The 18,517-nt window shown below is 38.3% G+C and overlaps 1 protein-coding gene across 2 annotated transcripts in view; it reads right to left on the bottom strand.

The window, feature by feature from the left end:
* The window catches only part of nbas (NBAS subunit of NRZ tethering complex), a 181,506-nt gene that overhangs the window by 74,125 nt on the left and 88,864 nt on the right, over positions 1 to 18,517 (bottom strand). For both annotated transcript variants that reach the window (XR_014907717.1, XM_085383241.1), the window contains exons 42-43: positions 6,494 to 6,717; positions 6,181 to 6,291 (exon numbers count right to left, since the gene is read on the bottom strand). Coding sequence is in view for 1 of the 2 variants with exons in the window: in XM_085383241.1 (XP_085239367.1) it covers positions 6,181 to 6,291; positions 6,494 to 6,717 (335 nt within the window). In the remaining variant the exon portion in view is untranslated. The remainder of the gene's footprint in view (positions 1 to 6,180; positions 6,292 to 6,493; positions 6,718 to 18,517) is intronic.

Here is an 18,517-nt window from a genome sequence, read left to right as displayed (position 1 = left end):
TTTCACTAGTTAATCACGCTAGCTCCAAAGTGCCTAAAAACACTGCGATGCAAGAAGAATTGCAAGAGAAATTGCGACTTATCCAGCCAGGACTTTTTTTTGAGGGGCATTATAAGCAACTACACAAAGGCACAGAAGCTGGCAGAGAGTGCTCAGTTTTCATGCCAAGCTCTGCTTTGTTATCTCCTCCCTGCCCCTCTATTCTTTCAATTGACAAAAGGTGTTCACTGCATCTTTGCTCACATTAGGAGCATATCTTCTTCTCAGTATCCACAGCTGGCAGCGTGTTTTCGGTCAACATATATAGAGCCTGATAGCTTTATTAAAAGTTTGCTGCGTAGTGGCTTACCTACTGCCGTTTGCTTGGTGGCATTTCGCTGCTCACACAACACAGTTTGCTACTTTATCTTGGTTGTGGTTATTTCTCTGTGATATCCGGAGCGTCACATTGCAGTCTTCTCTTGTTTGTTATAAAACTCTGCTGAAGTAAAGAGCCAATTTGTCCAGGGGAGAATAACAGTTAGGTCCATAAATTGCTGGATGAAGTCAGCTTTGTACACCACCACAGTGGATTTTAAAATCAGTCAATATTATGATTGAAGCGCAGACTTTCAGCTTTGATTCAGGGGGGTTTCAAAAATTACAGACATTTGTAGACCCTTCCCCATTTCAGAGGCTCAAAATTAATAGATAAGCACAACAGAATTTAAAACAAAAGGTTATTCTTTATACTTAGTCGATGATCGCCTGAAGTTTTGAATCCATGGATACCAAATGCTGTTTCCTCCTTTTACTTTCTTTTACTGCAGCCACCTTCAGTTACTGCTTGTTTGTGACTCTTTATGAATTTTGTATTTTATTTTAATAACATAATTCAATAAATATACTCTGTTGGGTTGAGATTAACTTGACCATTAAAATGGTAAATAGTAAATGAACTAGTTCAATTATGGCGCTTCCTACTCTGCTTGAGCACTCAAAGTATTTTCTGCTACAGGCCTCATTCACCTATTTGCACACATTCATAAAAGCATTTTTTTTCTATGCGTGTTTTCTACCTAACATTCACACTCCAATGAACACGTCGGAAACAACTTGGGGTTTAGTTGCCCAACAGTACTTTGGCATGCAAACTGGAGCAGCCAAGAATAAAACCACCTGCTCTACCTTCTGAACCACAGCCAACCCAAAAAATAGAAGAATATCCCATTTCTTTACTGGTGTAAAACTGGTGACCTAGTTCCACTGACAGCCGCATATTGCCATTCTATAACATTACCTCCACCATGTTTGACAGATGATGTGATATACTTCACATCCTGAGCTGTTTCGCTCTTTCTCGTACAAGTTCATCTTGGTTTCATCTCTCCAGTGAGATTCTTTCTCCCAGAATTGTGCGTGCAGTTTTAGATGTTTTCTGGCAAGGTCTAATCTGGCCCTCCTGATTTTGAGTGGACCCACTGGTTTTTACCTTTTTGTAATCCCATTCATGACAATGATAGTCGTACCTCCTCAGGGGTTCTTGACTTGATTAGATGTTGTGAAGATGGGTTTTTTTCCCACCAGAAACTAATTCTGTCTGCATGTATTTTAGCTGAAATTTAAGTGGAAGTTTTGTGTCATCATCCACCACCATCATTTGGCATTGCTGAGCTGCTGATTTAAGTTCATCCGAATGATGGCTTCCCTCATTTGGACTGACATCTTTTTGGGGTCTCATATTTAAAATTACAATGAAGAAAAAAATACAAATTCAACACCTTGAATCCACTTCTAATATTATGTCTGCTTCATTTGACATAAAATAAAAAGTTAACATGTCTCACATTGCAATTTCTAATAATTTTTAGCCTTTGGACAAAAAAAAAAAAAAGCCTCTGAAAATGGGGAACTTTGCATAAAAATGCCTGTAATTCCTAAACAATTAATGTAAATGTTGTAAAAGCCTTTGAATTAAAGCTGAAATTCTGCACTTTAACCACATTTGATAGACCTAAGTGTATAATAAAATTGTGAGTCATATTTAATTAAAGTGGCAAGAAGAACAAAAGTGTAGGTGAGCTTTGGAAGAGTAGTAATGATCATTTAAAATGTCAGTGCTGTTATAATTGTGGGGGGGGTTTCTGCTTTATTAACCAGGTTACAAATGACTGTCCAGCACAGGGCTGTGAAAGTGTTTTTGCACTTTGGAGTCATGTAAAGTGAAAAAACTCCAAAATATTTCTCCCTGATACACATTTTGAAACACATCAAAAATATGTCACTACCAAATTCTCACTATTATTATGAAGAAGTAATTACATACAGAGAGCGTGTGCTGTAATTGAACTCACATTAACAAATACACGTATTTTTTTCCTCATTGAACTGGTTCCAATTCTCATTTAAATTAGAAATAACGTTAAATCTGAGAGCTTTTATTTTTACAGATGTTTTGTAATCAAAATAACTCATCAAATTCAAATCCTGCCTCTAGAATAGCTTAAAAACATGTCTTCATAACATTCAGAATCTAACCTTCAAAAACAGCCCAGGAACAGCTGAGTTGGGGATGGACGTCTGGTTTGTTTGGGAGATTGTGGCACAAGTTTGCACATGTCATAGAGGGATAAATGCCAGCATGTCAAAATGACCTTCCTAAGACACCAAAATATCCATTGTTTTAACGGTCAGGTATACTTTTATTGTACAAGTGAAAACATCAGAGGAACCAAAGGTTATGCTGTTGCACCTCACTGTCCATATTCTGCTCTCTGGTTGTCCCCCATGACAGCAAAAAGCATGCCTAGAATAATGCCCGAGGTCATGGTCGAAGTCCAGGCTCAATCCTTAAAGAATCTCAGTGCAGAGTACATCAACAGTCTCTACAGAGCAAACACGTTCAACTCAATACAGGCAGTACTGCAGCTAACCTGTGTATAGCTAAAGCAAGATTCACATTACCCCTGAATGCTAGGAATGTGGGTTGTTTTTTTTTAATTGTCATCATTAGCTGAGAATATTTTTTAAAAATGCAATCTATGGGCATGCAATATTATGAGAGGAATATATAACATAATATATATTGCAGGATATTTTTATTTTTCAATTTAATTTATACTGAAAATTCAAAAAATTCAAAGTCAAGTCAGTCACTTGCTAATTAGTCATATCTGGCACAAAAGTATTGAAATACACAATATGCATAATGCCAGAAACAAATCTATTCAGAAATAGCAGTTAAAGTGCAGCTGAACTGACAGGAAAGGAAGACTGTGTTTTCTTAATATTCTTTTCAAGATGTAGTATAAATATAATTTGCATCCTGCAAGATTCCTGAACTGTCTGAAGTGTCAAGTGGCCAGGTTGGACAGAGCAAAGCAGAAGTCCTGGTGAAGTTGATTTTAGAAACACAAATATTATCTGAGATCATCATCTCTGTTTGGGTTCTAACATTGTAGGAGTTAATAAGTTAATAAGAAAAATTATCCTTGAAGTTCTTTTTGTTGATTCGGATTTTTATCAGCTGGGACGGAGCAGTTCTAATCAACTCAGTGTTAAAGACTATATAGTGATATACATTTGGCACCTTTGGAGCTGTACTGTTAGGGCATTAGAACACAGCCATTATCTGATATGATGTGAACTTTAATTTGCCATATGAGGTCACCAGATGTGCACCTGAAGAGAGCTGGTACAAACTTTAAAGGTGTTCTCTCTGTCTCAGAGGATTCCTCATTAGGCTCAAAGCAAAACACATCTTGGCTGGGGATTAGTCTGAAGGGAACGTGCCACAAAAGACTATTTATTTCTCATGATGGGAACACAGTGATGTGCAGAAAATACATCACAAGCAGCCGCTGGCAGCAGGTAGGAACTGACACGAGGAACTTGGAGCTGTGTCGTTTTGAGGGTCAAATGAGGTTTTGTTTGGATCAGTTTTATTAATCTACCTGAAATTCAAAAACTGAATCTCAATATGAAGATCTGAAACAGTGAAGTACATATAAGTGGTATCATTGATGGGAGTTCATAGGACTTGATGATTTTTAAATCCGCTCCTCAGAGCCACCTCTTCTGCTCATCTTTCAAACTACTTTGAAATGTTGATTTTATTGATTCACTCATATTTAATTGTGCTCTGTGTTTTATTGATGCTTTTATTTTATATTTTTTTGTATTTTAGTTGTAGTGATTTTTATTCCTATGTTTAGCACTTTGGTCAGCGGTTGCAGTTTTTAAAGTGCTTCACAAATTCAGTTGGCGTGGCTCAAGATGAGTCTTTTTTTCAACAGACAAAATCATCAATATTTGAAGAAGTTACCATTATGTGAAACAAATATGTAAAGGTGGAGCTAGACATGAGATTTAAAGCCAAAACTGTAAACAGATGGTTCCACTGACCAATATGTGAACCCATTTCTGTGTTTGGACAAGTCTCTTCGATAGATTTATAGCTGTCATTAGGATGTCATTAAAAAGCAGGTCCATAAAGAGAACTTGTAAACATCTACAAAGCTTTATACACGGAGGCAGAGAACAGCTGACGACGGCAGTGTTTAGCAGCACATTGATTCTTCTGAAGCATACATTTTGTGTTAATAGGACTGTCTCAGGGACACTCATTCTCTATCATCCATCTCTTCTCCCGCCATCTATTTGCCTCCCACTCTCACCCCCTAAGCACACACTGATTCTGTGGATGTGCTTTAAACTAATAATGAGTCCTTAGAGTTCTCTTCATCTGAAATATACTTATGGACTTTTAACTTTGTTCTTCTGTAACCATATTGAGATCTACATTGACTTTAGAGCGTTGATCTATGTCAGCGAAAAAATGTGATTTTAACAATTTACCCCGCCATCACATGGGAAAGGAAAATTGCCAGCTCTTCTGAAAGACAGTAATGTTTGGTATCTCTAATGGAGAAACAGATTCCATTTCATGATTGTTTCTGAGGGAAACTTTAAAAGGTGACAGGCTTCAAACCCCAACCTATTTGTAGCTGTTGTTGTTTTTTTTTTTCTTAGGAAAAAAGTTTGTTGACAACCTTACCCTTTCCGTCCCAGATAATATACAGTGCCGATCAGGTCATGGAATCAAAGATCAGCTACTGTTATCGTATTATGATAATGTTTTTAAGCCTGCTACCTCCTCTTTTTGTCTTATACTTGTTCAGTTTCCGCAAATTCTTTTTAAGGACACCAGGCTAAGATACATAAATGTTTAAAGAAAATCTTTGAAAGACCTTCAGAAAACCTGGAGAATTGCTCAAGACCACTTTAAAAAAAAACACATAAAAGGCAACTTAGAAGCAAAACACAAAGAAATGAGGTGTGATTCAAGTCTTCTGCACGGTACTGTACTATTTAAAATACTGTTTAAAGTGTTGATATGCAAACTGGCAATGAGGTCAACTGTTAAAGTAAAGTGAACCATGCTACTTAAATACAGGCCTCAGCAAAGGACTCAGTTGTTGGGCACTGCACTGTAGCTGACTGCTTCTCCTAAACATGTGGGATTTGTAAAACATAAACAATTTATTTGCCTACAACGATCAATAAAAGTCTAAATTCTTTTTGCACACGTTTTGACTATTTATTCTTCCCTTTAAATTTCTTCTCTATTTATAACATTCCCTGCATCCTTTTGTTAAATCAATAAGCCTTTTGCAGATGCAGAATATTCCTCACACATTTGTCATGATCTTGAGGTTTTGAAGGAAACACACACACAGAATAGCTGTGATCAGGTTTGAGAAAAGTATAGGCTGTAATTTATTGTTAAGTGGAATCCATAAACCATTTCCTTATATCGGAATGTGACAGGTGGATATTTATCACGGAGCCACATGTGTGCACACGTACCAACACACACATACACAACCTCAGCTTTGGCATTCTGTATAAACAAGCAAAGGTGCAGAGCTAGTCAGTCACCCAGCTATGAAGTCAGAGAGCAAATAAATGATGGTTCACATCCTCTCACTCACAAAACACAAACACACATATTCCCAACATGTTTGATATAGCCTGCGGTGTTTTGGCTTTTTATGTAGGTAAGTTTTGTTATAACTGAAAGGGAGCGTCGCTACACTTTTCAGAGTTTAAAATCTGAAGATGAAAACAAAGAGACAGACAGATGTGTGTGCACAAATGTAATTAAACAGAGCGCGTGCGCGTTTGTGTGTGTGTGTATACCCGCTATCTGTAAAGAGGAACTCGAGGTGGGTCATGTAGACCTCCCACAGAGGAACACTGTAGCGCTTAGCCAGAGACAAAGCGATTCTGTACACACCATCATCCAGTGTCCTAAACACACAGGTACAAAAACAGAAAGAAAGTCTTTAGATTTCATTTAATTAAAGCAGAAATTGACATTATCTCCCACTCATGTCCAAGTGTGTGGTATGAACAATCTTTCAGAGTAGAAACAAAGAAAAGGGAAAAAAAAAAGTGCACCTTTCCAATTACAGTGCAAATCCAAAAGTACCAACATTTAAGCCACACTTACTCTGTGAGACCAAGTATGGTCTCCTTCTTGTAATCAGCGTCAGAGCTGAACCGCTGAACGTCCACACCACGGCCGAGCCCCTGCAACACCTGTGCCTGGGTAAAGTCTGTCAGACGCTCGTTGTACATATGCAGCTGGCTGATCAGCTTTTGCAGCTCCTCGGGCCAATCTGAATACGAGGACACGTGCTGTGTGACCAATCGAATCAGCTCCTTTGGATCAGCCTGTGAGAAGGAAAATAAATTTCACATTTTTACCCTCATGGTTCCAGGGTCTGCTTTAGACTTCAACAGTAGAAGGAGGAGTAGCGGTATACGAAAAAGTACAGGCACTGTGGGTCTCTTAGCAGTTTGGCTGCTTGGCTTTAATTTATGGTTTTTGCTGTATAATGGAGATGGTTTGTAGTTTTTCAATTTCTAATATTACATTACAGAAATTTATAGTTTCAACAGCTTGTGGAACCACCTTTAGCAGCAACAGCATGATGTAATTGTTTCCTGTATGACTTTATTGTTGTGGAAGAATTTTGGCCCACTTGTATTTACAACATTGCTTCAGTTCATTGATGTTTTTGCACCGCTCTCTTATGGTCCTGCCACAGGAATTCATTTTCTTTTCATTTTCCCCTTTCCGTTATTTTTCCCTTCTTCTTTTCATCGTATCATATCGCCACATCACAAGAGTCACCTCAAGGCCCCGTGAGCTAAAGACCCTACAATAACTGAGAGAAAACCCCAACAATCAGATGGCCTGCCATGAGTAAGCACTTGAGGATAATGGGAAAACTCCTTTTTAACAGGAACACACCTTCAGTAGAAGCAGCCTCGGGAATTCAATTCAGTTTTATTTATATAGCACCAAATCACAACAGCAGTCACTTCGAGGCGCTTTATATTTGAAGGTAAAGACCCTACAATAAGGAGGCAGCCATCTGCCACAACCGGTTGGGGGTAAGGGAGGTAGACGGGATAAAGGAAACAATGTGGAAGAGCGCCACATGTGGATGCTGACTAGGCCATTGAAACTTTGACCAAACAAGCCATTCTTGTTCGGTCTTTTTCCAATTGTGCCTTTGCTTGTACGTCCACACCTGGGTATATTGTGGTATTGTACACCTGGCTGCTATTTATCTTAATTCCTATGGAAGCAACAATGATGTACTTCTTTTTCACAGGACTGCACAGAGTGATTTAAAACTCTGTTTTTAACGTGGCTGTATTTTATGCTTAAAATAAAAATGAAATTCACTCGAATGTCCAATTACCACAGATTGTTGTGCAAATTACTTTGAATTTCTGAACTTCTTCAGAAGTCATGCTCTGTATATAGCGCAACTTAACATAAAATCCAGCAAAGACAAACTGAGTCTCTCTTTCCTCCCCATAATTTGATTTGAAATAAAATTCTAGGGTGCACTATACGGTTTTAGAGCCATGTTGGACCAAATGCACACTGTTCTTAAAGCTCATCATTAAACAGTGTCACACACTGAGCTTCAAACACTGCTGCACTGCGTGGCATGTAAAACTTCACAGGTTTCTGCGGCTTTGCTGTGAAAAACTAATGAGGCTATTTTCAAAAATGGCAATAATTTAGAAAAAAGGTGGGGACAGACCATCTTGGTCCAGACTTATATCAATTTGCTTGGTACAGCCCAGTATAATCACGCAATTTCAAATATACACCTATTTCTATTCCACATCGGCAGATTACAGGTAAACGTATCAGGAACCGTAGCTGTCACCTTGATTCAGGCCAATAGGAAGTTAGATTGTGGCTACACATTTATGATTAAAACTGTCACATAAACAGGGGTGCACATAAGTGGTCCGCAGGTGCGCATTCGCTGTCAAAATAAAAGACACGCACCAGATAAGAAGTTGCAACGTGCGATTGCGTACATAAGATTTTCTGGAGGAGGACAGACATTTGTTTAGAACTCTTAAAGATGTCGAAGAAGCTCCTTTAAGCAATTACTTTGGTGTTCCTCCACCTCCAAAGAACTATCAGAAGGAGTCCGATCCACAAAAGAAGCGCGTATTCTCGGAAAAGTGGTTGCAGAAGGTGAGCTGGCTTCAAACAAATGATGAACGCACAGAGATGTGGAGCAGAATATGCCGTGAACATCCCACTCTAACGGACAAAAACAGTGCCTTTTATATGTACGCCAACGCGCCTTGCAACTTTTTATCTGGTGCGCGTCTTTTATTTTGACATTGAATGCGCACCTGCGGACCACTTATGTGCACCCCTGCATATAAACTTACAGGCAGGTGAATGTTGCATCTCTCTCATCGCCTCTGTTCTAATTAAATAAGCCCCTGAATTTGGTTTTTGGCACCTTATATGTTGTCGCCCAGCAGGATGATATGGTTTACTTCATGATCTTATTTGCATAAGGTAATTATGGCTGCTGGAAATGTGTGAGCTTGAAAACAGAGGTGTATGTCTGTCTCTCTGCGTCTCTTCCTCTTCTCGCTATCCCTGTGTGCCTTTAGATGTGGCCTCAGCAGCAGACATGGTGGCGGATTCACTGTTCAAAAGCAGGATAGGAAAGGAACAGAGGTAGAAAGGGGAGAATATTAAAAGTGGAGCAAGGAAAGATATGAAGTCAGAGGAGGCAGTCAAGGGATGAGAGAAGGAAAGTAAGGGTAGAATGGGTGGGGGAGTTGTTTTTTTCTTTTTCTAAATGCTGGCACCGTCTTGGACACCGTTTTTCACAGAAAGGAGAATGACACAAAAAAAGAAAGAACACAGAGTGAGAAAGAAAGTCTGCTGAAACTGTGATGGACAGGCTGATGTTTGAAGAACATGATGAAATACTGTTTGCATTAACTCGCTCACTCTCTCTGTGCTTTTACCCCCCATCAGGATTACGCCGCTACCCCTCTGAAAAAATATTTCCCCTTGAATTTAAAAAAAATTAATAAAAAAAACAAACAAACTTCCATCCCTCACCGCTCATTATTAAAGAATCTCTGAAATCCTTAGTCTTTCTAATAAGTATTCTTTACGATCCCAGTTATCTTCAAAGTAAGCAAGTAAGACCTCTGCTCTTTCTTCTTTTTCCTCTTATGTATGCGATTGCTTTTTTCATTATTTTAAAATATCTTCAAAAGGGATTTTGTCCTCCTTCAAAGAGAAGAACGTATAAAACGTATGTAAAGTATAATGGAATAAGGTAGGTGTGTGCACAGCTGGGAGGGACGGGGGAGCCAGACCTCTCCCTTCAGCTATTCCACTGGTGTTGCAGGCTCTTTCCCCCACCAGCACCATCACCTTACTGTGATGCTTCTTAAGAGGGAACAGAGTAAAAATAAAGAGCCTCTGTCACACACGCAAATCTTTTCAAACACGCTTCTGCTCTCATTTCAGTCTTAATTTCCCATGTTATTATACTTCAGTCACAACTCTGTACCCATCAAAAACTCCTTTGAATTATCAAATAAAATATTTTCATAGTGATATTTGTGAGTTTGTCAAGTTCGCCATCCTGATTAAATATTAATGTGCTATCATTCAGTGCCGTTTTCCTCATTACCTCCCAGTGTTTCGCCTGCAGATAATAGCACCATGTAAAACTTTAATGCACGCTGGCGCAATGAGAAGTCATATGAGCGTGTTCAACATGTTTTATATCTACTGCATGGGAACACTTTCAGAAGGTATAGCATATTGTACAAATCCAGGTAAAATGTATGGCTGAGTAGACAGTTCTTGACAAGGTCTGATGAGCTTTGTGAGGCTGTAGGCACAACAGCGGTTTTAGGTAAAATGTCAAGATTAAAAAGCAGACAGACAGCTGCAAGCTTGAATAAGTGTTGCAAATTTTATGGTATCTCATCCACTTATACTCAGGAAATTTCACCGTAGGAAAAGTCAGGGGATCAACGGCATTATTAACATATAAGCTTTTGGGATTCATAAATATCCACAACCTCATGTGCGACACTAGATGACTGGCATTTATCACTATCAACATCAACGCCTCAACATCCACATTTTAAGAGGTTCAACTGGAAATCTGAACAAAAGAACACTGACCAAATTACCCACGTCGGACACTCCTCTTATAAGTGCCACAACGTTTTTGTCTTTGATACCAACCTCAGAGAAGACCCACCCAGACAATGCATTCAATGCACAGCCATTCATTAAAATCTGTGCTCCACATATGGTAAGTGTTTAATATTTTATTCCAGCGTAATTTAGCAGTCAGCTGTGACCAGGTCAGCAATATATCCTCAAAGTTGTAAGAAATAATGCAATATTTCAAGACATTTTGTGATATGCACTGCATTTATGATGATATAGAAAAAAAAAACATTATATTACATTCTAGTTTGTGACTGGACCTTGCAGACAGCAGCATCTGTTAGTGCAAACCAAACTAAGCACATTTTGCATCTTTCTTTTCCAGACTTATGGTCTGGCAACCCAGATGAAGTGTGACTTTATTTACAGCAGCAGCATTACATAAATAGCATAAATCAAATGTAAGAACAAAAGAATAACATAAGTGCTTGATAGGGCTGAACGATTATGGAAAATGATCTAATTGCGATTTTTTGCCCCAAGATTGCGATGCGATATGTGATTATTTTTTAAGGTCTTTGTCTTCTGTATTATTAAACAAAGACAAGCAATACATCATATAGTATGGCCAATACTATATTACATTAATTTTAAACTGTTCTTTCCTGGAAGACAGACCTCTGTTATGATGACATGAGGTGATGCATGAATTGATGACTGACATTTTTATTTAACTTCTTCAATCACAACAGTATATTTGAACATACACAATAGTTTATTTTTAGCTTACAAACATCTGAGCATAAAGTGCTGGCAAGGAACCCTGGTGTAAACATTAAAATGAAAGTCAGTACAATGTGCAGATTGCAGAAATATACATAAAAAAAAATCAGTGGCTTTACCACACTCAGTTTTTCGACATCTGTGAACTACTAGACAGTCATTCAATTAAAAAATAATATTAAATAAATAAAACTAATAAATAAAAAATACACACATCTTACTGATCTCTGCAGTCAGTAACATTACACATAAAGTGCAAACATAATAGCAATTGTATAAACACACACACAAACACGCCTTTAAAGTTTAAAGGCGTGAAATTGGACGGTCTAGTTCTGATTAGCGTCACCGCTGTCTCGGTGGAGTTTAATAAACTCGGCCGTCTGCTTCTTGCTATCTAAAATATAACCAGACACTGGTGTAAATTCTCGACTGTCTCATACTTCTGTTTAATAAGTTTTCTGTTTGACGTTTAGTCAGCTGTGTGAAAACCAAGGAGGAACCCACCCGGGGGATTAATAAAGTTTTATTTTATCTAATCTAATAACTTTAATCTCAGCCAAACCGATTTACTCACGAACAAACAAAACACTGAAAAAAGCCCAACAATAACATTTTTAGGTTGTCTAAGTGACTTATATATTACGTTTAACCCGAGCAGCGAAACTCCGCGGTGATCTGAAAATGATGTGCCGGGAGTTGTGCCGTTCTCGGCCGCATCAGTAACCCTCGAGCTCCCGGCTAGCTGTCGAGCTGGTGGGTAGCAGACGCCTCTGAAAACGTCGAAGCACTTTTGCAAATATGGGATATCTTGATAAACCGAGCAGATATTTGATGTTTACACAACTACTTTCTCGCCTGAAAATATGTTAAAAGTTTATTTTGTGACCCAGAAAGATTAGTATGAGTAATTTTAAAACTTAGTAGCGGCCGCCATTGCTGGAAACTGGAGTTTGGCTGGGCCGCGCTATGAATTCTGGGATATGGTAGTAATTTGGACAGCCTTCGGCGCGTCGCTGTGACGTAATCGGTCTACAAATGCGGCCTCAGGAGGATACAGCCCATGAATTTGGACATGTCCAGAGTATAATCGCAGCCTTTGCGGTTAGAAAATTGCACTTGATCATGTCGCGATATTATCGCAAATGCGATATATCGTTCAGCCCTAGTGCTTGACACTTAAAATTGACTTAGCCTTGTAAGTCTTCAGGAGCTGCACGGTATTATTACATAATAAAGCTGTCTGGGACGTTGTATCTTGGTTCAAGCTTTTAAACTAGTTACTTAAAGCCCTCCTTTTCCACCATGAAACTCCATCAGTAACATCCAGGCAGCATTTTCTCTTCCTTTTTATTGCAAGTGTCTCCTTTTTATTAGCCTGGCTGTACTTGGTGTGTTTTGGTGAAGTTAATCTGTTTTACGCTTTTATATTATTGTGTTTTGTCAGACTAGTCTCCTTGTTTTGCCTGCTGGGAAGTGTAATTAAAAGGCATTGCTACATCATTTATGTCATCATGGTATCATACATTTATATTATGATATAAATATGATACGGCACATGCCTGTCAACCAGTGAGCAAATGGGCATTCCTTCCCTTTTCTGAAGCATGTGACTTTTTCTCCATTTAGTTATTATTTCGTATAGACCGTCTCCTTTACTCCAGGGAGTAAAAAGTGATGAATATTTATCGATTCATCACTTTTTTTTTTAAACAAATAAGTTCAAAGTACTTTATGTTCTACTTTGCTAAGCTATATTTCCTCCCAGGATTTACTGGTTGTCATTCAACTCACTCCAGTGTAAAATAATTAGATGTTTGGCAAAGAAGTTTCCCCAACGCTGCAAGAAACATCACCTCCTGTGGATTCGCATCACTAATGTGGGTGAAACTATATTACCTCTCAACTTCCAAGCAGTCTGAAAGTCCAACAGTGCAATCAATAACAGAATAGTAACATTTATATTTACAGAACACTCATATGCGCACATTTTTCTGATTAACCTAGTATTTAACACATTCTCTCTTGCCTTCTGTGATAAGGATTGAATAGAAGTCATAAAGAGTCTCCCCCTCTCTCTCTCCAGACAGTATCCCAGTAATGATGTAATTAGTTTTATTTATGTCTTGTTTAACACTTAGCTATACAGTCAGTGGCCTCATTAGCACTAATTCTGTAAATGGTGTATACAGTATGTGCGCATAATTAGTGAGAAGACAGGGCGGAAAAAAATGAGTTATCACCTCCGAAGGAATAATTACTCCATAAATAGGCGTGGCTGCACTGTGGGTCACAATACACCATGAAGGGGAGTGATCGTAAGAAAAGCAGCACAAGCAAGAGGAGCAGGAGTAACTTAGCAGAGTCAAACTTATGCATCTAATCAAAGGTTTGGAGACTACTTGGTCTGAAGCATTCCCAGTCAGCTGCAACAGTGCTTTTAGAGGACATATTTGTCTAATAGGACCCTTTCTGCAGTGGCTCTGCTTTACAGAGTTCTCATGGGTAAAATATAGACTGCTAATGATTGTGCTACAAGACTGCAATTTGTACCATTGCGATATGTGCACAAAAAGAGGAAGGAAAAGTCATTGGAATCGTGGTGCTTTCCAACTCATTACTCCACTTAACTCAGCTACAGTGAACTGGCACAGCGGTCCAGCACTTTCAAGGTCAGCTCCCTTCACGGGCAGCTGGAATTTTGCTGTGGACGTTTTTGAAATTGTAAAAAAGAAAAGAATCCCTATGCAATAACCAAACAGTATCAAAAGTTTCTAGATGTAAGCAAGGTGCTGGTTTAAAAACCCATCATAATGCTATGGAGAGAGCACTTTGAGCTTTGCTTTCAGGTTGAATCAGAAACAAATCTATAAAGTTAATAACTGTGGAAATATTTTTTCCAGTTCAGTGACTCCATCTTCAAATACAAACTGAAACTTAAGCATCTAATAGTGATTAGTGGGATTTTTATTCTAAAACTAAATGTCATAATGAGATATACAAAGACCTAAGCAGGTTTTCCGGATCGTATACTCTGGTTCTGTGTTTATATAGTACAATTGGGTATGCTTTAAATGTTTGTGTGTGTGTGTGTGTGTGTGTGTGTGTGTGTGTGTGTGTGTGTGTGTGTGTGTGTGTGTGTGTGTGTGTGTGTGTGTGTGTGTGATCAATACTCAATAAGCGAGAGAATGGCAGCTCCAGGCAAAGATAAATGGGTGAGTGAAAAAATCTCAATCTCTCTAGTCAGCACATTGCCATACAGCAGATCCACATTCGCAGCTACAATTATGCAAAGCACACGCATTCTCACACACAAACGCACACAATAATACACACACTCACACATTACAAAACTGACAAGCACAGGTAAACAGACCGCAACACTTACATAAAAACAGGCTATTTTGCAATATAACCATAAACAGGGCAATTAACATAAGGAGCACCTCTATTTAGCAAATGAACACTTGAACCACTCTGATGAAAACTTCCAGTGGCAGCAAATGGAAATCGGTTCATTAAGCCTTAGGGAATAATGGAAACCCAGCCTCCGTATCGCAAAGCCACGAGTCGCTCCGTCATGCTTGGGTGCCATAATCAGATGGGAAAGTAACAGTTAAGGACCTTCAAAGTCAATAGTGGGAACAGAATCTTTAAGAAGTTTGGAGATGTAAATGCCGCGAGTGCTACAAAACAGCTGAACAGGGCTAACATGGGTAAACTCCTATTTTAAAATTGGACAGAAAATGTCATCTCAGCGTTTTATGATGGACAACAAGCATATCGGTTATACTTTCATGTATTTAGAGTCTCTCTAAGACTTTGGCCTTACCTTCAGTGAACATGCTGAATGCTAATAAATGAATCTCAAATTTATTACAGTGATTTTTTACCTTAAATATATAAATAGAGGCAATCAAAGAGAAAAGAATGATATGATTGTAAATTAAATGTTTTGAATACATTGCTAAATACATCAGATATTTTTTACCTTATGTAATTTTATATTTTTCATAGCTTCTTCTTAGCAAAACTGCTACATTGTCAGATGTCAACAATTAATATTAAGTCTAATGTTAAACAATGGTAAACAAACAGATAATTTATCATGTACAACATGTACAATATGATCCCAAAGACTTCATGTTCTACATGATAAATTATAAATACTAGTTTTAGTATACAACTGGGTAATTACTGCAGTAATACGTAGGTAAATACAGCTGAAATACTGTAACACAGTGGTTCCCAACCTTTTGGAGCCACGGCACATATTTCACATTAGAAAAATCACCAAACAAAAATGTCACGAAAAGCATTTTGATCATTTTTCCCCGAGCACCAAGTATAGCGGAATTGGCTCGGTTTGTCCCCAGTATACCTTTTTTTGCTTTCTTCTAAGCACTAATCATGCTAGGGCCTTCATCTGGGTCGGATTGACTAGTTTTCTTTTTAAATATTTACCTATTGCTATTACGCGCAGCGTGGTCTCACAGCATGTAATTTCTTCTGCCCATTACTAATCAGGCGGAACCAGATAATCTTCCACGGCACACCTGACTATTTCTCGCGGCACATGTTGGGAAACACTGCTATAACACACCAACTCAACAACTCCCCCTAGAGTTGTGTCAGGTTTATAAATCAGATATTATAGAAATATTGCATAATTCTTGGGAAAATTAGGATTCCTACAAGACTCAGTATTTATAGCAATATACCAACTTGTGAGTGGTGTTGATTTTAATGATTGCATTTTTAACGCTAACCTCTTGCTAAGACATTTATGGAAAGCCCAAGCAACTCTGTATGAATGATGTCAGTGAAAACAAAAAGTATTATGTATTATACATAATACTTGTATACTGAGTTATACGCTGATTAGATAAGGCTCCTTTTGACAGTGAACAATAAATAAGAGCTTTAATATAGCATGTGTAACATTTACTAATTTGCATTTTATGAATGTTTAATGTGATTAATGTGATCAAAACTAGTCAAACATGCAACATTTGTATGTTTGACTAGTTTTGATCCAAAAACTGATTGTAATCATTTCCTTTATCGTATTTTGTAATTTTCCTTTTGAAGGCAGTACCCATTACAAAACCTCTACATCTAAAAAAAAATAAAATATAAAAACAAGCTGTTCATTGAGGCTTTAAAAACACATCAAACACCTTGAGTAAATCCACAGAGAGTTCCATTTCTATTTGCAATTGAATGACTTCTGTGGCTTGAGTGTTTGGCGTCTTATTGCCTGGGCATGGAATTATGTGATAGCGACAAGAGAATTGAAAGAGCGTGAGAGTTATTGAGACAGTGTTACTGCTCTTCAAGTACCAAGTGGGAAACACTGTGAGACAGCGTGACACACCACAACACACAAACGCACATACAAATGTGCCCCCCGCTGTCACAGGAAAACAGATCTTAAACTGGAGCGCATACAATAATGTGTGCCAACTGTGATATATGAATGCAAAAAACAAAAGCAGGCGCACAAATGCTTCACGTATGCCCAAATATAAAAAACACATGCTTTGGTAGGTAATTTTTCCCCCCATAACCTCATTTGCAATGCAAAGCAAGCGTGTGCATGAAATATAGATACGCGCACCCTGTCATACATATCTGAAATGCAATATCACATTAAGTACAATGTGTGCCTTAATAGATAAGAGAAAGCAAGAGCTAAAGAAAGCACAAGAAAACTGTATAAAGCATGCACAGTTAAGATAGTATTGTAAATAGAGAGGCCTGAGATTCAACAAGAGTGAGGCAGGCCTATTGGGAAAAAAGCCTAAACCGAACGCAGAATGAACAGGAAACGATAGCGGACAGAGCAGCATAATGTGGATGGAGAGAAGCATCATGGAAACGCATAAACCAGAAATGTCATACCAACAAAGCAAACCATTTGACTTAACTGACAATGGTGGGGCATAAAAGGAAACATAAAAAAAGCACACAGCAGAGGAGAGAGGGGAAAAAAATCCAATAGGAAAAAATATGTGAAAGTGGAGAAAGAGAGTAGATAGGTTGAAAGTTTTTTTCCAATAACGCTTCTTTCACTGATGGTAAAAATGGCCACTACTTCTTCAATAAGAGAGGCGAGCGAAGACGAGACCTGGAACATAATGATAACAAGCACTCACTCTTGTAGAACATACTAAGACTGGAAAAAAAGGAAAAGGAAATGACAACTTTAAAAAAAAAAAAGAAAAAGGAAAAAAATGAAGAAATGAGCTAAAAATGAAAGTACAACTGCTAAAGTGTGGAGCAGAAGGAAAAAGCTGTATATATTTTAAGTTAATGGACTTGAACTTCACTTGAGGCAGGAGTTCAGGGAGTGATTACTGCCATTAGGATGCAGGAAGGATGTGTGTGCGTCACTGCGTGCGGATGAGTGTGTGCGCGGAGAGCAACTTACTGGTGTGCTTGTGTGAGCGGGAATGTGAGAGCGTGCAATTCTAACCTTGAATGTCAACTGGGACACACTTATCCACTTCTTCTGCTGGCCTCTTTCCTTTTTTCTGTTCTTTTATTTCAACATTTTACCTCCCTTCTTCTACCTGCACTAAAACCCATGAGAGCCAGGGTCCACTCAAAGAAAAGGTCAGAGCCATTTCTTCAGTTATTCTCTGCCAATCACCCCCCATCCCCACCCCCACTTTGCAGCCTCTTCTTTCACTTCTCAATCACATTTTCTGATCTCTTGTTTTTCTTGCCTTACTTAGAAAAAGAAGATGCTGTGTACACACAGAAACATGCTTAAAACTTCTTCAAGAGCAATAGCTGGTACACAATGCATTGCTGGTTTAAACTAAAGCACAATTAAACTGCATTAGTATTCAGATGTCTAAAAGAATAATTACAGTCATTTTCCCAGTTTGTTCCATTTCTGATGGCTAATTATTATTTGGCATTTTTTTGTCACTCTTTTTTAAAAAATCTTACTTTGTCCTCCTACATCTGCGCAGCCAAGCGGCATTTGAACCATGTCAATTGTGCCTGTAGCCTCGCTGATCTCACTATTCTGTCGTCATAACAAAATGTGCAGCGAAATAGTCTTCAAATCCATTAATTTATTTGCAATGAAAGATAACTGAAGGAATCAAATGAGAATGAGAACAGCTAACTGGTAAGGTGAGTAATACTGAAGTATAATGGCAAACGTCAAGGGCTAGGATAGAGCTGAATGTA

The sequence above is a fragment of the Rhamphochromis longiceps genome, linkage group LG15 (genome assembly GCF_057381845.1).
Source record: "Rhamphochromis longiceps isolate RC_006_pf linkage group LG15, R_longiceps_female_GT1.1, whole genome shotgun sequence".
NCBI classification, from domain to species: Eukaryota; Metazoa; Chordata; class Actinopteri; order Cichliformes; family Cichlidae; genus Rhamphochromis; species Rhamphochromis longiceps.
The sequence above is the reverse complement of the archived record's forward strand: the minus strand, read 5'-3'. Positions and strand labels throughout refer to the sequence as shown.